The sequence below is a fragment of the Syzygium oleosum genome, unplaced genomic scaffold, assembly GCF_021117445.2.
Source record: "Syzygium oleosum isolate NSW1041296 unplaced genomic scaffold, Sole_v2.1 Sole_v2.05, whole genome shotgun sequence".
NCBI lineage: Eukaryota > Viridiplantae > Streptophyta > Magnoliopsida > Myrtales > Myrtaceae > Syzygium > Syzygium oleosum.
In genome coordinates, this window is record NW_026607489.1 from 12569799 (window position 1) to 12589685 (window position 19887).

The window sequence follows — 19887 nt, forward strand, 5'->3', positions numbered from 1 at the left end:
TCCCCCACATTGGGGCCCAAATGTGAGCTACATCTCTAGCGGTCCTTTTTCCTGTTTTAGTTTCCCGGTTCTTGTAGTATTGGTAATCGTAGAGCTTAGAAGAAGGAAATAGCCAAACTTAGACTTTTAACTTCAGATGGTAAATTTCAGGTACTCCATCTCTGAAGTCCCCATAAAAGAGCACCCGATGCATCTGAAAGATTCAAGCTATCTAAGTAGAGGTTAAAGCTGTTGTCGAATATTACAATGATGCTCGTTGTTTGGGGAATAAATGAGAAAGAAAATCAAATAACTACACATGCTAATTAAAGAATGTCCGGGTGAATATTTACATTTCTTGCCAATTATCAATAAGGGGGTGTGTATCTAGTTGGAAAAATTTAGGAAAACTTATGGTCAGCATCGAACTCCCCGAAACTAAGTTGCTGCAGGTGATGACCTGCGACAGTCGAAACACAAACAGAACGGGGGAGTTAAAAACCTCATGTAGCAAATATCATTGATACCAATGTCTCACTAGACAAGTAGGTAAAAAGACACGGACCAGGCTTGCCGACATCTGACGGCTTGTAGTCGCACAGGCCTCTTTGGATCATCAAGTGCCCTTGATACAGCTTGCAATACCTAGAGAAAACAGACATGGTCTCAGATTAATATGTACATACTCATTGGATGGGGACATACACAAGAAGCAAGCATAACCTACTTGTGTTCTCAAGGGGTAAATCCTAGAATGGGGCAGCATTGACATGGCAACGAGACATTGAAGTGCTGTCTCTCGAACAAGCTACGCATGCAGAAGATATATAGGAGTTATGAGTAGCAAAAGGTCAGTAAAGAACACTAGATGCTTTATCATAATTACTTGTGCACAGGGAAATGGAAACAGTACAGACAAACGTGTCTAGGTGCAGAAGCATGCAAGGAGGCTGTTTCTGATCCCAAGTGGGTAAGCTCACTGATATGAGAAGGCTCGACCTCGCAAGAAGTAATAAGAAAGTACTTGCACCAATACAGAGAATGATGTTGAATACAGTACTAGTGACGATACAATCACCTAAGAGCCAAAGGTTACAACAGAGAAGTGTCACTGCGGCAATTGCTAACTCAATGTTCAGTCTTCTAAGCATCACAACTAGCTGAAAATGTCTCTAGCAAGAATTCAACAACATGCGTATCCAATGTCTGAGGACTACAACTAGATTATGTTAGTATCTCCCTGGATTCTCGAATAACTTTTTTTTCTTGATTTTAAGTGACTGGATCTACTTTCGGTGTATGAGCTTATACCCCCTCATGCTATGTCCTCACCAACCTATGAAACGTGTCTAGACTGAAATTTTCCCTCTGTTTTTCTACTCGCATTTTGATGTAGAGAGAGAATAGTGATACTTTAAGGTACGGCCGCTGCCTGAGTTGTCCCTACTGAACAGGATGACCCTCAGGTTCCAAAACCTTTGCTTTATTACTTTAGAAACAAACACCTATTGCTAAGGAGGAACAAAATGTTCAAGGGTGAGTCAGAAGTGACCTCACCCATCCTGCCCTGCTGTTACATGCGATTAAAAAAGACAGAGTGCAGCTGCATGCACAGAGAACAGGCAGTGGAGCTGATTATTAACACATGCAAGGCAAGCAGAACATTAGTGTGATCATTTGGCAGTCGCTAACTTTGAAGACTGTAGGATGGCTAGACGAACACGTCGAAACCTTTGCGCATTGCTGGGAGTCATCTTGACAGAAAGAAAATAAAATACAGGATCTAATGGGCCAAAAGCAAATTCCAGCATTAAATATTTCTAACTTTGGGGAAGAATCACGAACCATCATATGGGGATAGCTAACCATCCTGGTGAGGCAATTAATAATGATATGTGCATTCTCAATGACAACCTCCTGGCCTGCAATGCAAAAGTTTAGAATTTCAATCCTAGGCAATATTTGAGCAGCTAGTGACACAAAAGACAGGCTTAAGGACATGGTATACATGATGATAATCATAAACAGGGATAAATCTTGTTCTAAACCGCCGCACCATCCAATAACCAACCCCCATCTGGATCAAGATGATCCAGACATAACATCTTTTTTTTTTCATCTCAAAGTTGGCTTCAGCAATCGAATGCAGAAGCACAACAAGAAAAGACATCTCTAGTCTGTCATAGGTATTTCATAGCATCCGTAGCATCAATCTTCTGCCAGTGCCCTTTTCTCACAGTACAATCAAAATCTGTGTCACTCACTTAGTAGCTATTCAATTCACCTATCCCACTACACGGACACCAAGGAATGCACCCATTTTTCTTTATTGTAAAAACCTAGAAATGGATATGTAACAACTGGGGACACAAACCTAATTAAGTCACTCAACTTTGTTTTTTTGCTTTTCTTTTTTCTTTTAGATCAGGACGCTGAAGAGATGATTTGAGATATTGGAGGATAAACTATTGACAGGGAGACATCTCAATAAAAACAGCATCATGATCCATGAATTTAAACTAAGTTTTACCACCCAAGAAAAAAGCTATAGTAACAGGCTCGCATAAATAACACCAATAATCTGGCATGCACAGGAACTGTTTCGCCTAATTATTACTACTAAAAACATACAAGGACAATCTACAAAACCAGGGAAGTAAAAGCACACTTCACAACACTCTTCACCAATCACTCCAGACGAACACGATGGGTGAAGCTATTCTTCTACTCAGGGCAATCATGACATCTAAAGAAGTAAGAACTTCGCCATACCAGTCACTAAAGTCTAGTTAATGATATGAACAGTCTTACATGAATCAGTACAAAATCCAGAATGTGAACAAGTTTCCCAATCAACAATATTCATCCTGTAATACATATACATGATATTGAATATGACATTCAAATTACACAATCAACCTATTGTCTACAAGTATTTCCCATTAGTTATATGCCCACAGAAGGAATCGGGAATCGGGACTTCCTGAATTTACAATTCCCAGAGAATGAAAGAGCAAACGAGAGCACATTGTCAGAACTCAATAAATAGATAGAGTAGGTTTCACTTACTGCTTTTGTCTGTCAATATTCCAGACAGGAGCAACAGAAGACTGTACATCGTATCTTTGTCCTGATTATCCTTGCTGAACATCAGTAAGGCATCTAGAATAACTGGAGTGAGCTACCAAAGGAAGAAACATGTTCTTGCTTCAGATTGTCAGATTGTATATTCTAATAGTAATAGCATTTGGAATAAATATTATATGCACAGATCTCATAAGAAATAACTAGAGCTCTGAGGTTCTGGATATAAACCTTTTTTGCTTCTCCCAGGACAGCAACTAGGGGAGTCTCGGACATTATGTATGCTAGAGCCCGACAAAGAACAGATCTGTATTAGGAAAAAGTTTCACTTTCAGCATATAATTATCATAGACTGTCTCAATAATAAAGAGTGCCTCAGCCAGTTTAATCAAATGAATTGACCGAATGATAAAAGGCAAGACCATGATAATAGTCAGAAATATATTACGCTTCACAACAAAACCAATAATAGGACAAGGTAATATGAATAGTAACATGGCAGCAGTCCTGTAGCAATTCAATGATGCTCAATACACATTTCACAGGGACCTGAAAGGGTGTCCTACATGCAGAAGTGTAGGAGGCTCTGCTACACGTTCAAAAAAAGTAAAGCAGGTGACATGGCTCGAACAAGTACATATTGAGCCACAGATCTCTCCAGAATAATACAAACATGGTGAGGACAAGGCCACATTATGGCCATCTGTAACTTCAAGCTTTTCTGTGCATACAGACCCTGGAAGATTCGTGAACCTTGTCTAACTAGAAGCTATGGCACTGAAAGAAAGCACATGGAAGGGCCTCCACTATTTCGATAACAATGGAGGGCTGCCAGAAGAATTACAAAATTGGAAAATGAGAATACTTTAGGGGGAATTGAGAAGGGTAATCGTACCTTTTGAACAATGAATCAGATTTAATGATCAATGCTCGAAGTATGGGCATCATAGTCGAGAAAAACCGTTGCTTGTAGAGAGGTCGTATAATTGCATGGTATCTTCGACTTAAACAAACTTCTGAATCACTCATCATGACATGAAATGCATCTGTCGCATATTTCATGACAGAAGAAGATACATCCTGCTCGCAATTTTCCTGTCCAGAATCTTGTCTCAAGTGCCTTCCATCTTTGGATGACAAACACTCTAAAAGTATCATAACAATATCTTTAACCTTTTCATGGCCACACATCAGCAAACCTTTTCCTATCCATGCTAATCCAACAATGGCATTGATTTGAAGCGGTGTACTGTTTGAAGCACCAAAACACAAATCAGTTAAATTCATTGTGCTTTTATCGCCTATACCCGTAGAGATCCCAAGAGCACTATCTGCATGGCTAATACTCTTGTTGAAAATTATATCCATTGCCTCTTCCAAAGGACGATCATCCAAAGTACTTTGGCCATTGGACTTGGAACCGAATTTGTTCACCAAAGAGCCCAGTGCTTGTGCTGATGGAAGATGCCCCTTGAGGAGCATTTCCATGAATAGCAATAGTGTAGCTCTCACATCAGGAAGGTGAGTCTGGGGATGTATTGCCATTATTACAGATGAAAATAGAGAGAGAACCCATCTGTCTCTAAAAGATAGTTTTAGCTCGTGAGATATATCCAACCCTCTCATATCAATGGGATTAACAGCAGATTCATTCCATGAAAAGAAATGGCATGATGAAACAACTGCATAAGCCTTCTCGACAATTACATTCTGGCTTGTCTCTGAGCAATTTGAAACGGCAAACTTCATAGCTTTCGTGGTTGCCTCAAAAATATCCTAAAGAAATGCAGCAGATTAGTCTCAATTTTGCAACAAAATTTCTCAAGTGTACAGCAGCCGCAGTCAACAGTCTGGCATTCGGAAGATACTTGCAGATGCTTTTGCTTTGAGAACTTTTTAAGAAAACAAGCCAGAGGGGAAAAGATTGCAAATTAAGAAAACAATATTCAACTTACCTTTTCTTCCAACCTTGTGCTGCAATGCTTGCAGCATTCTATTTGTTTCCATATATTGATCACAAACTGCTGAAGAACTTCATCAAAACCTTCTGAGTTGTTAGTCCTGAAATCAACAGGACTCCATTGTGGGCATCAGAAAGTACATAAGGTGCTAAAGGAAAGAGGTGACTGAAGCCATGCTCAGGTCAGCAGTTTAACTCATGGAAGCAGTATAAAGGAACTGATAAGTATCAACCACCAACAAATCAATTTGGTAAAGGAAACCATACTTTTATCTAAGGGAAGGAGAGTAGAAGAGAAGGAGGCAGTAGACAGACAGTTTGATCCATTCAAACAGAGTAGGAATATTTGACAACACTAAAAACTTTTAAAAGGGACAGGAATTCTAACAGATGGAGAAACATCATGAAGTAGCATATGTAGAGAGTACGTTGTGTACCACGGAAGAACTTTATTGGTGTAGCATTCCAAAAGCTGGACTGTGTCTTCAGCTGGCCCCGTATCTCCATTGACCTACCCAAACAGAATGTTCAATTAACTTAAAGTTTACTTGGTAGGCGAGCATTTCACCATCAAGTGGAAGATACAAACAACAGTAGAGAGAGACACTTCTTTAGTTGCAAGAGTATTTGGATTCCAACCCTGATGAATACATTAGACTTTTCCAGATGCTCAGTCTAATATGACTATGACTATTAGCAGAAAACCACAATCTACAGCAGTCCATGTTCTTAGCATCGACAACTACCCAATCAGTAGACACGTACCCATTCCTTCAAGGAGAAAAATTTAAGACCTTTTTTATTCAAGAATCGTCTGTGTGCCAAATGATGATCAGATGAATACTCACATAAAGATCTGATAGATGAGTGAATATGGCTTCTTCTAGTCTGGGAACAACTTTTAGCATATAGTTTCTTCCACTCATGCCAACCTCAGAAATGGCCTCCAGTTTGCGAGAGTAAGGCATCATACATTCAGCTGCAGCCAGTAATGAACCAATCTTCTCAACAACAACCATATAGGATATCTCTTTCTTGGACTCATGGTATTTCTCTATGTATGAGCCAACATTGACAAGTGCCTTCAAAGCCAAGTTCCATGAAAGAGTGCTCTGGAAATTCTCAGTGATAATTGAGAGGAGTGCTGTCAAAATGTGCTCCAATAAGGACTCCGGTATGGGTACAAAACTTCCAGGGAATGTGGCCAAAATTTGCAAGCCTTTAACTGCACAAACCATTAGAATTAGAGAAGGAACCAAACTCACTCCATTTATTTTTGTGAAATTAATCAGTGAAAATAATTAGTGGAGTTTTTTTTTAAAGATAGGTATTTATTAATAGAGAAATGTGTTCATGTACATCCGGAACATACAAAAAGAGGCAATAAAACTGATAAGACAACACTAACTCACAAAAGTCAAAAACTCAAAGTCCATTAAAACCTAAAATCAGCAAAAACAGGACCAAGAGAAGATTCGGATCGATCCTTTTTTTTCGGTCAAGAGATTGATCCCATTTGAGAGGGCAACAATGATGAAAATAATAAACCATGACTGACAATACCCTTGTATGTTCACATTGGATATTCCAACTCTGTTCTGGACTACTTATCTCAGTTTAAGGGTTTAAAGAAAAGAAAAAACCAGAAACCGGAATCCTCTGGCAGATAGAGGTAGGACAAACTTCCATAAAATCGAGTCAATCCGTCACAAGGATCATGAGTATCCCACATAACAAAATTACTGCCAGGGGTTTGCTTTATCAGACAGGTATCCTCATGATTTAAAGATCCTTCCATGATCCATGATAGCAAGATTTGCATAAAATTAAGTTCATGCCACCAAATATTTGTTACAGGTAATTTTTTGTTTCGAATAGGAAAATTAGCTTTGCTGCCCACAGCATCGAAACTTCACCAAAACTTAGACAGAAGGAAGATGTCATTTTTCTCATATGGCAGAAAGACCAAGAAAATTATAACAGGGAGGCTATTGACAACAGTGCCAACTAAACCATTTACCTCCAAGGAAAACGTCTGCCATGGATGTCTCATTGCCCCTCCCCACATTAGAACTAAAAGCTCTAGCTAGTGAAGCTGAACAACTCTCAAGCATGCAGCAAAATGTCTCATGCGCTGGAAAAGATGCCACTTGAGCAGAGCCCACAATCAAGTCTCTGCATGCCTCAAGAAGTATGATACTGAGGTAAAGAGCCCCAAAATTAAGTGTTCCGGAAACTGCATGCTTGCCACTGGGAGACATATTTTCAGATGGCTTGAGGATTGAAAGCCCCAGAGCATTCATCAGACGGGGAAGGAAGCTTTCAAATATCCGGTTGCATGAGGAAATAGAACTTCTTGCAGCAGTAGTCAGGATGCAACCAACTCCATGTATTTTCTGCTGCTTACTTTGCAATGAAATATCACTGAAGCTCTTGTAACTATTGATGTTGTTAAAAATCAGATTTATATCCTCATCATTAACAATCAAATTTAAGAATAAGGCACCGTTTTGCATAACAACCTTCTCCAGAACTGTTAAAGCCCCTTTTGCAATTTCATCATCTAAAAATCCAATGCGATCAAGAGATTCAGAGTCAAAGCGTAAAACAGGCTCTTGAGATGAAGAAAAGATAATGTTTCTCAATGATGACCAGATTGCCTCAGCATGTTTTTCCATTCTGTCTGTACCATACTTTAACGTACAATCGCTGAGATACTTTAAAGAATCAATCTGCAAGCAAATGAAGTTCAAATTTAACACAGTGACCATATAAAAGACTAAGAAAATGGGCACAATCGTGAAATGGCTCCATTGCAGAGAAATTGTGATAACAAGAATGAGAGGTTCTAACCTTTGCCAGCGGAAGAGAAGACGAAAGTTTTTCAAGAAGCAATGGTATTGCAAATGGCTCAAAAAGTGGTGTAGAAGTGAACGCAAACTGTAGAGTAAAAACAAGTTAATAAAGATGTTAGAGAACATACCAGACATACAAGTGTAGGAGAAGCTTAATTAATCCACCAAAACAGTTCAACAGCGTATATGCCACCTTCTGAAATGCCTAATGTGGTTTAAGTGCTTTAAGCAAGACTCAACTATTTTTAAGGATACATAGCACATGTCAAAGATTGACCTATAACTTCTCTTAAGAATCAAATCTCTCTCTCCATCATATACCTCATCTATTTAATTTTGCCAAAGCAACGGTGGGATGTATGCTTGCAACTAAATGTCATCTTAGTTTGTCACAATTTGATCATAATCTGCAAAGTTTACTCAAATGCTCTAGTCACACAGCAAAAATGAGCACCAAGATAGATACCTTATGTTCTAATGGAAAAAGACCTTTTCCCATTTATATTCTCAAGATCTATCATTTTTTTCACAAGTCTCATAAGTTCTCTGCATTGGTACTACACCTTTAGTGACAATAGGACACTATAACTGCCATAGCATGTGCATAGTGTCTATTGTGCTTTATTAAATGCATTATACTGAAATTTCATACAAGTAATTTGAATTTATTGACCTTCACTTCAGAGTATATCAAATCTCATACTAGATTGAGTAGTAAATTTTCCATCACTTCACATGATTTATATGATTCACTAATAATCAAGTTCACTAGAATTCAAACATATATGTGAACAGTGATACCCTGGCAAAGCTCAACGTCATCAAAAAGTCACAAAGATGCATTATAGGATCAGCAAATACAATTAAATATTTTCTATTCATAACCCAAATAGCCAAACACCTGCAAACTTTGATCGAGATGCCTCCTAATTTCACTATATGTCTCTGTGTAACTTCAGTATAAAGTCATTAAAAGATAGTCTATTAATACTTTAGTCATGGTGGCTCATTGAATGCCCAACGTCCAAAAATAAGAAATCCTCTGGGAATACCGTGGGCTCATCCACCTTTCATAGTATCATTTTTTTAACTGAAAATCTCGAAGATGCTCGGTATTTGATGCATGACCATGTTTCATTGAAACTGCTATCAACCAACAGCAAGATTTAGCTAGTAGTATAGCTTCCAAAGGTGCTCAGAATACTACCTCTACCACGACACTTACTTTTTCCGGTCCACAAACTTATACGTTAGAGAATTCTATAGATATGAATAGGCATTTGGGTTTGGAAAAACTAAAACACAGATCATGCACATTAGAACTTCAACTGTTCACCTTTTGTGGAAGTACATAGTGCATCCTAACATTGTTTTCCCCTCTTTACAAATATTATAACGACATTCAACAACAGCTCCTCTTTATTGAAATTTTTATGGACACAATTCTCTTCGAAGAGCTTTACAATGGCATTAGCAACATTGCCCTGACATGCTCGGACTGCAACTAGTGCACATTGTAATTTAAAGCCTTATTCTTATGAAAATGAACATCCAAAACTTAATGAGTATATGAATGAAGAATCAAATAGCGTGGCCACAAATTCAAGAAAAACAACATAAAACAGGTTAAAATATATAGATATCATAATGGTCATGATCCCCTACTGTATAAACTTCAAGGTGCATAACGTCTCAAAGTCTCAATAAGCCGGCCACTAGCGACTCCTAGGCACAGTAGATAAACTATAAGGCTGCTATACATGAATATGAGCGAAATTATCAACTGGCAGACGAGTAGAAGAACTCATAATAGTGCTTCTACCGTTCCTAATTATCCTTCCAGGTTCTTTCCTTCATATTTAAATACTCACTCAACTAATTGTGCAAAGCCAAGAATCAAAGATGAGAGAGAAGGGACACATGCTAACAATTTCAAGACCAAATTGAACATGGTCAATACCAATGTTGTCAGGCCCAAATAACTTTAAAATGAATTAGCTCAGAATTTTAAGATTCTCCCGAACATCCAAGGCATTATATCATTGGTTCCAGAAAAGCAATGTGATGCAGGATTGCCAAATTGCCATCACTGATTATACACTAAAGGTGCTACCTAGTCATTACTGCATCTGTGTGTGTAGTGAGAGAGAGAGAGAGAGATGATAACTCAAAACTCTACAAGCAATAACTCATTATAGCACTGATAGACTCTGAAACAAACGAATTTCACGTCTATGAAGTGGCAGAAAAGTCTCAATCCAATCTAGTACGTACCATTAATGCCCGGGAGAGCTCATCCCTCGTGATATCAACATCCTCGCTTTTTGGCTGGATTTGGGAAAAAATGAGAAGAAACTATGCATCAGCTAAATAACATGCAAATTGCTTTGAAATGGTGTATTTAGTTCACATATTAGAAAGAGTCTCAAAGCAAACCAAAATTTCAATGCATTAAATGTTGCACAGGCTAAAAGTCGCCTCCCTCTCATTAACAATGTCGGCATCTTATTTGTGATATCCCCATGGGACAACATTATAGTGAACACGTAACAGCCAACATATTCATGCTCTTTTCTACAGCTGATAGAGCTCAAAATGAAGTTATCGCTCATCTGACTCAAGACAAGAGGATAAGGTGAACATGATACCACATCAAATTAATTGCAAGCCAATTGACCACGTACAGTGTTTACCAAATCAACCTAGAATAAGCTATTAATCAACCTGATATAATGTGAACGGCCAACCTCTGATTACAGTCTCATTAAAAAAAAAAAGCCAATTTTATAGTTAAGTTCAAAAAAAAGGGTCAACATGACCAAGTAAATTCTATTCTGCAGAGATCAGCATACAGCGCCTATCATTTCGTATTAAGTTCTTTAGACTGTTCCCAATGGAAGCTTGGTGCAATGTTGCCAAGGTTGCCAAGCCAGGGGTACCACTTGGGTAAAAAGAATAGAAGTATACTAAATATAGTTTCTTGCAATGATGAATGACGTTTAATCTGCTCTTCCAACCCGCACTATTATATGATTCTTTAATATCAAGTAAACAGTAAATTACAAAGCCAAATATGCACATGGTTCCTCTTAGTTTAGCTGATACTACCAAGCTACACACAGATTTGGTGTTCAATCAGACAATATGAAAAGTGCACATCTCTATGCATTCAAACAAAGACGTTACATGGCCACTTATCTCGACAAAAAAAATCCACATGCTATTAGCTATGATTGAATAGTACTAAAGCCCATATCTTTTTGGACTTGTTAAACAAAACCATATTGGATAAGACCAAAGGTTTTGGCTGTTGGTCAATTAAGGACTTTTAAGGTTTTATCAAAGTCAATTGAGGATTTAAGGTTTTAAAAAAGCCCCAATTAGCTCTCAAGCTCACCGCCGGTGGAATTCAAGCATCAGAAATTGCATAGCTCCCACATGGAATTTGTTCATTTGCCACGTGTTAATTCTGACGCCTAAATTCCACTGATGTCAAGCTCGAAACCTGATTGTGGCTTTTTTAACAACTTAAGTCCTCAATTGACCAAAATAAAACCTTAAATCCTCAAATCCCCAACAATTAAAACTGAGTCCTGTGTCTGCATTTATCCCAAACATATCATTTGAAACAAAACATATACACTAAGTAAAATGTAAGTGTTCGACTAGAAGGATGCTATAGATTGAAAATGAATTAAAGGACATGAGGACATTTTAAACTAAAGCCAAGAATCTTCAAGTAAACTAATATCCTAAGCACAGTCGACACAAAACTTACGTGTGTGAAATGGATTGGAAAGTAGCGGCCCAATATGTCAAATATCTCCCCAACTGAGCCATCGGGAGGACCACATAAATCTGGAAATAGGCGCATCGCAAGTTCAACAATATGAAATGCCACTAGTAAGCATTGAGGGTCCTTTTCATAATCAACAGCTTCACATATTGCATAAAAGATTTCATTGCCCTAGATTGCAAACAGAATACGAGTGACTGATACGACAGGATTTATATCTCAAGGACATTAAAAACCCAACCAAATATCAGCAATAAATGCACACAGGAGAGATCAATCAATATGTCATTAATGCACTAGAACAAAACAGACATTTATGCCTACAAATGTGCGGAGATGCCAAAAGCACATAAGCGCACACACAAGCTGCAATCATTCTCAAGAAAAAAAATGTCAAGAGTAGTGTACACTAATTCACTAAAAATTGCTTATTTGATGACGTTGCATCATAAACTAGTGTTAGTTTGGTTTTTTAAATATGCGTCAGATGTATGGTAGTAAACAGCTTTATGTATAACATTAAGCACCTTGGCATTTCTCATTTGTAAAATAGCACATGTTTTAAAGTATAATAACCCATAAGTAGGGAGTAGCACACCTAATAAAAGAAGCAAATGTTTCTGAGATGGAACCTTTTTGGAAAACAAAGGGTTACATAGGTAAGCTACATACAGTTTGCAACACGATGGAATGTGGAATGATATCAAGTTATATTATCTTGGCTGTATTGCATAAGAAACAACATTCTGTAACATCAAATGAAAAGGAAATAGGTTTGCTTATAAATGTAATCTCTGCAAGTCACGGCATAACAAAAGAGAGGTAAAAGCATTTACGTCACTATTTGGTAGGCACCTATAACATCTAAAGGTTTTAAACAAGCACCAAAACAGGCATTTCAACCTGAATCACACAGCAACGAGATTTCGGCGGCACTGAAAAATGTTTGATATATAAAGGTTCTGATGGACCAACAGAGATTATTGCTAAGTCTTTGAATTAACTTTGCTTTATACCATACTGAACTCAATTAAGTTCAAGATGCAAGGCCTACTTTTCGTCATCATTGAGATGAAAATATATGGCTTGGACAAAAATATTTGCAAGTAATTTACCTCTTACCTTCTTCATCAATATATGAAGACGGAAAAAATGCACATTTACTATAAAGCAACGGTACGCTACAGAGAATTGTTTGAGGAAAACTTAGATAAGAATGATACCACCGAAACAATGGCATCTGGATAATTTTCCAGCAGGCACTCCAGAAGTTCAAAGCAAAGCTGCAATATGGACAAGTAAAATCAAGTAAGCAAGGCTCCAGAAAATAGCTGAAAATAGACAAAGGAAAAGCTTTACTACTTTTATTTGGACAAGAATATTCAGATAATCAAACAAATAGACGTGAACGCCCACCTTTCTATCATGATGTGCCAAGGACTGGACATGTAGATTATGAACATATGACTTCGTAACAGCCATTGCATCAGATATGGTTACCATGCCCACCCCATCCTTTCTCCGCATCAAAGCCAGGCAACCAACAAGTGCACCTCGCAAAGCTTTCCAATCCGCCTGACACAAATATGATTTGCTTTTCTTATGACTACAATTTTTTTATATTACAGTCATTTGAGAAACATATATAAACAGCCAAAATAGAATAGGATAACAACAAAAGACCATTATCGGCTTTCTTTCAAAACCTTGCATGAATATACCCTTTAGTTCTCCCTCTATAAATCCCGATGCCCCCTGAACTGCAATTGTTGGATGACCATGATTCATGACCCTGCTTCTTATGGTTTATATACAGCAATATTTTTATCTCTCTCCACACTATAATTATGCCACCTAGCTTTTAGAACAACACATCTAGCAAAACTTTGTGCTACTAAAACTTAAATGGAACGAAATAATCTAATTGAGACACACATCCCCACATATAATGGGATAGTTGTAACTCAGACTCCCAAAAACTTACATTCAGTAAATTTAACATAATTTTTAAGCAAGTCCTATAAATATAACATATTCAATGGATTTTTGACAAGCTCCTACCCTTCCGCCACCACCCTGCACCCCCACCCCCCAACCCCTACCCCCAAAAAAAGAAGGCTTTCACAAGCATCCTCTCACTATGGATCAGCAACTCTTTTTTATGTGTGGCATATCCATTCAAACAAGTTAATCAATATAGATATCAATCTAGCAGTATCAAAAAAATTTAAAACTGGACTAGTCAGGTGTCCAATCGGAATTAGAATTTTCAGTTGATCAGGTCAAACCAACAGTCAGGTGGCCTAGTGGTAGTCCAGTCGATCGGACCATGGTTCAATCGGTTCATACATAAGATGTGCCATCCAGTGATGTGCCCAACATATTAGCCCAGCGGTCTTGCCAGCACACTTATTATGACCAATGCGTCCCAGTTACGATTCCACCAACTAGCCCCTGCAACCTAGTTTGATTGCTTTGTTGCAAATTGCAGATATGCAAGACAATTGCAAAGCACACCTCCAACCCATGTAAAATCTCCTATTATATCGGAACTCAAGACTAGAGGCGTCAAACCTATCTCACCCCCACCTCCATGACAAGCCATAATGACGAACCACTGACTTAAAACTGGATTGATCCAATTCCCAACCGGTCAGACCAATGGTCAAACGAGATGAACTCAACACTGAACCGGCCTCACCCAATTAACCAGACTAGACCACCAAGGAAATCCTGTTTCAGCTAATCCAACTAGGTAACTCGCGCCAGTCTGAAATTGTCAGTCAAGAATGACAAATATGTTGTATTGTTGATCTTGTCATCTACACTTCCACGAGCATAAGATGACAATATCACTAAACAACAACTGAAATTATGATCTGTTCTTTTCAAAAATCCGACTTCCTTTCAAGAAAAGTTCCTCCGCAACAAACACCCAAAAAAGAAATGTCCGGCAACCTATTAATTAATCCATTTTGCTAAATACAGCTACTACAATTTGCTCCAGACAAACCTCCAACAATTTCCTCACAATCAATCTCTATTGACCCAAATTACTGGGAACAATGCACCCTCGGGTGTTGCTAAAGTGCAACAATGTTAAAAGATCCATGCAAACCTTGCCTGTTAAATCATTGAATTTCCAGAACCCACTTCCAAAGCAGAATAAAAGGTGGAAGTAAGGAGAGACGGAAGAAAACAAAATGGATACTGATAAACAAACAGAGATGAAATGTTATGCTAAATAAAAGTTTCACAACAATATTTTCTGAGTATTTCCAGTATACGAGAAAGTCCTTTGCTCACCAGTCTATCTGCGAAGAATATTATCAAGCTGTGGATAGTGGATGTCTCCAAAGGCTTTGATGAAAGACAGTCCAGCATTTCAGCTAGGAGAAGGATACCTGAAGAACAACAAAACCGTGCTTAAAATAGCTTGTTTCAAATTTGGATGCGACATGAAAGACAAAGGATAATGATGCACTAGTTCATTGAGTGACGAGATTTGCAAAAGAATTTTAAGTCAAAATGCTTCAAATGACTAAATTCACCATCCACTTGCATGCCGATCCGCTTTCTATTCATAACCTTACGAAAAATTGTGAAAAATTGGCTAGAATAACTGCGGTGTAAGAAAGAAACAATTAAATTAACAATTTAGCATGTTAAAGTCACTGAAATATACCTCTACAGCGAATAACACTATCTGTAGCTGTCAAATACAAGCCCATTTCTCTGACCTGTGATAGGAAAAATGGAGAGCATTGACCAAAATAAACCAAAAGAGGCATAAAGATTCAGGTTACAGAGTAACTTGCATGTCTCCTTCACAGAGAGCATCTGAAAGGGAGGTTACCAATATCTCTATAGATAGGAGATCCTTCTTCAAAAGGGAAGTGATTGCCCGTAAACTTGCCACCTGTTGCAGAGTAATCAGAAAACTAACAGAAGAGAAAGCATAAAGAAAAACTAGATAGACAACATTCACAAGCTAGAGGACTAGTTGCCCCATATATTGTGCTCAAATTGCACGCTCTCACAAGATGATCGAATTTTATGACATTGCAGCCCTCATTGTTTATGGACAACTGCTCTTAATCTGTACCAGGAGACCTCATCGACTTTAATACAGTTACCGTGCACCCCCATAAAATAAGTGATAATTGTGTTCCATGATCCCTCCATTTTTCTTTCCTTTCTTTCCTTAGAGAAGGTACATCATACAGTTCATTGAAACTGTGAGGGTGCATTTAGCAGTAGAGCCTAGACATTTTTTTTTACCGTGAAATATATTATTTATTCAATTTCTACTTCTTTTCTACAGATAAGTTCCAGTCATTGTCTTCACTTCTATATGCATACTCTCCTTTTCTTCGCTGATTTTTCAACCTGTTCATGAAGTCCCAGTTTCCTTCTCATTTATATCAAGATATTTAAAACAGATCATTGTTATTCTGCTGTCATCTAGAAAACCAGCAACCAACGAGTTTAGTAAGAGATTATTTCCCAAAACCAACCACTCAACCACACCCTATTTCTCAATCCAAAACAAAAATATAGGTGCTCAAGGCGACATAAAGTACTTCTCCGACAACAATCATAAACAATTGAAACAAAGCAAATGTCCAAGAACTCTAGCTCCCATCAAAATCCCTCATCGCCGACAATAAAACCCAGTTCACCTCCTCAGGCCGGCTCACCAAACATAATCGCCCATAAATTTCCAAACTTTTGATCATCTCGCACGGTGCATTCATTTACAAGACCAATTAGGCCCATAGAATCCGTACTCACTCGCCCCTAGTGTCCTAATTGTGCCGAAGAACCGAGTCTCAGACAGTTTACACTCAATTTTGAAACTTTACGTGATTTTGCACCTAGCTCCAACTGTTAAACTTTCTGTGCCTTCCTTAATCGGCATCCACGGAGCACGGACAACAGATCAATGAACCGGAATCCAAACCGAAAGAAACTAGAGAGACGGAGCAACTAACCTGCTCGCTCGGAGAGCGAGAAGTGTCGACGTATGATTCAATGTGACGAGTCAGCTCACTGAGTTCCGCCATGAGCGAGTTAGAGAGGGAGGGAGAGAGAGAGCTCTAGGGTTTTAGCTGGAGAGAGAGAAACGGAGGGTGGGTTTATGACGTTTCAGGAAGCAAGGCGCTGGAGATGGCGACGCAAGAGCGCGCGGCAGCAGGTCCGTAAGAAGGTTCTATTTGCGTTTCGGTCCCTGTGGATTCGTGTATTTCTGCAATCCCCCCCGTTTTGTTATTTTTATAATTAGTTCTCGGATCGTGCCAGTATTTTCAGTTGCACCCTTGTTGGATTACCGGATTTGACGGATGAAATAAAATCGACCTTTAATATAAGTACTCTATACTTCTCAATGAGTATGGTCACTCCGGTCCGAGCGATTTCAACTCCAATGGTATAGCACAAAGCCTTTTTTAGCTACTCAAACATTGAGCGAAATACTATCCTTCGTCCCTTAATAGTCGAAGGAATAGTGATCCGCAACTCTTGTTTTTAGAAATTGTCTACAAAGTTATAAACTTATTATATGATGACGGACAATTCAATTATAAATGAATTGTGCCGATTAATCATAATTTTTTTATCGATTTACCAATTTAGTCCAACATCTTTTAACGAATTGCCAATATAGTCCTTTCAATTAATTTTAGCCTGAAATCGCTCCTGTGACGGTCCAGTCAGCGCCAGCCAAGCCGTCCTATGTGGTGTGGCCGATGTTGACATGGATAATTTTTAAAATTTTTTAAAAAATTTCTAATTTTTCCTTTTTTCCTTTCATTTTCTTTTTTTTCTATTTCTTTTTACATAGGGCCGACGATCCTCGCTATGGCCGACAAGGGCCTTGACCCTCGCCCCAATGACCGGTGGCCTCGGCAGCCCTTCAAAAGAAGAAAAAAAGAAAAGAAAATAACAGATAAAAATTAATAAAAAATTTAAAAATTTAAAAAAAAAATTGTAAAAATTATCCACGTCGTTGATTTCCAGATAAAATTAGTCGAAAAGACTACATTAGCAAATCATTAAAAGGTTTAAGATTAAAATGGCAAGTTGTAGAAAAGTTTATGACTAAATTAATATAACTTAAAGGTTTGTGACTGAACTGACCGCCGTACAATTGATTTATGACGTTTTGGACCATTTTCCCGTTATTTTCATGTTACATCGCAAGCTGAACTAAAGTTGTCTTCCATAATCCGATCAAAGACGGGTTATCCATAGCCTTGCCCCCCGAAGGCCACGTGAAGCTCACTCTCAAGGCCCGTGGCCCAACTCACAATTTTTTCACAGATTCGGCTCGAGCCCACTTAAGCCCCCACATGTATGTCAACCCGCGCCCTGTGGGCCTACGCGCGAACTCGGTGCATGACACCGGACCAATCGATACGCCAATCGTCCAATTGGGAAGGCCGTGATGGCTTAATTGTATTCAATTGCGCCATCATGGCCTGCTTTTGAATCCTCTAGCCTAGCCGTGTAAGCTATAGGGGGCGCATCGTGCGTTCACACGAGCCATTCCGGGCATAATGGCTTTTGTGCGTAGTGGCCACAAGGGCATATGGGCAAAATGTTCCATTTGATTGCCTTTTGCCTCCACAAACCAGGACATGATTATATCTGGATACCCATATTCTGTCAATCATGGCTTATAAAAGTTAGAGGTAAGCATCGATTGGTGTCGTGCCGAACTAAAGTCGAGTCGAATCGAATGGAACTAGTTTAGTTCGAGGACAAAGAGGTCGAAACCGAACCTAACTAAGTAAGGATTTGGGATTGAACCACAACAAATTAAATCACTCGATTCCGTTCGGTAGCAAAGCGACATTCTAATGACGAGAATTATAATCTATTCCAATACGGTGGATTAAAATTAATTATTATATCTGACGTGGCTTATAATTTCGACAAAAAAGTGCTATGAGTGTAGAACCAATTATTCATTGTTTATATAATTAAAGGACAAGATGGAGAGGTGAAAATTCAATGAAGTAATATGATCGGGTTAATTTTAAGACGGAGCATTTTTGAACCCAAATGAGATCATATGCTTCGATATGGGAAAATTATCCAAAAAGTCATAAATCTATTAAATAGCAGCCAATTCAGTCCTAAATCTTCAAATCATGTCAATTTAGTCTTAAATCTTTTGTTAATTGCTAATTTAGTCCTAAAACTTTCAACGATTTGTCGATCTACTTTTTCCGAATAATTTTGGCTGGAAATCGCTAACATGACAATCTAGTCAGCGTCAGGCATCCTACATGGCACGGTCAGCGCCGACATAGACAAGTTTTGCAAAATTTTTTTAATTTTATGAATTTTCTCTTCTTTATTTCCTTTTTTTCTTTTTCTTTTCTTTTTTGTTTTCTTTGTCACTTTTTCCCTCTATCGGCCTCGAGCGACAATTGCCCTCGCTTGGGCTGGCGAGGGCATCGAGTCCTTGCTGGTGACCAGCAAAGGAAAAGAAAAGGAAAAAAATAAAAAAAGAAGAAGAAAGAATTCATATAATCGAAAAAAATTACAAAAATTGTCCATATCAGTGCCGACTACGGCTAACACTAACTAGATTGCCACATTAGCAGTATCCGGCCAAAATTAGCCGAAAAGACTAAATTGGTAAATTGTCAAAATGTTTAGGACTAAATTGACATATTTAAAAGGCTTATGACTGAATTGGCCATCGGCCCGTCGTACAAAAGGTTTAAGACTTTTGGGACAATATTTCTATAATTATATAAATTTATCACTTACAAGATGAGCTTTAATTTAAAGAAATGCCACCTTTGAGGCGGTTTTTTCTTTCGAGTAATCTTGAAGATAGCTTTCTCGAAGCATCGAAGAAGAAGAACGATGTAGGCACTTCTTACATAGAAGAGATCTAGGGCCTCTCGTCTTTGAAATTTCACTTCGTTAATATGAAAAGTAGAGATAAATAGAACCAATTTTCTAATTATGAATTCTCTTCGTTTCAAGATAATAGATTGTGCTGGTTTTTGTTCTTGAAAATAACCCACTTTATCTGTAATCATCCAAACGTCGTTCTGACGTGAAAAAAACCGCTTTTTTTATGTTTTCAACATCAAAAAAAATGTTTATGTAAACGCAATGAAACGAGCTCTTAAAACGGCAGCTCACTGTTCATGGAATCTCATTATGATCTCCACGCTTCACCACCTTCAAAT

General features: G+C 38.2%; 1 protein-coding gene across 2 annotated transcripts; it reads right to left on the bottom strand.

Moving 5' to 3' along the window:
• Positions 1 to 188: 188 nt before the first annotated feature.
• LOC115678394 (MMS19 nucleotide excision repair protein homolog) lies at positions 189 to 16832 on the bottom strand. Of its 2 annotated transcripts, XM_030601776.2 has the most exons (20): positions 16669 to 16827; positions 15531 to 15593; positions 15360 to 15414; positions 14981 to 15078; positions 13091 to 13249; positions 12898 to 12957; positions 11657 to 11845; positions 10153 to 10206; positions 7877 to 7963; positions 7044 to 7755; positions 5872 to 6248; positions 5461 to 5534; positions 5019 to 5124; positions 3959 to 4839; positions 3295 to 3370; positions 3049 to 3160; positions 1825 to 1901; positions 707 to 787; positions 545 to 624; positions 189 to 439 (listed from the first exon to the last, which is right to left on the bottom strand). In XM_030601776.2, the coding sequence occupies exons 1-20, from the start codon at positions 16738 to 16740 to the stop codon at positions 418 to 420; spliced, it is 3435 nt and encodes a 1144-aa protein (XP_030457636.1). In that variant the 5' UTR covers positions 16741 to 16827; the 3' UTR covers positions 189 to 417. The 2 variants fall into 2 exon arrangements, 1 of the variants encoding a protein (XP_030457636.1); XR_008816716.1 differs by lacking the exons at positions 189 to 439; positions 545 to 624; positions 707 to 787 and having other exon boundaries at positions 1867 to 1901; positions 3049 to 3150; positions 16669 to 16832.
• Between the last annotated feature and the right edge of the window lie 3055 nt (positions 16833 to 19887).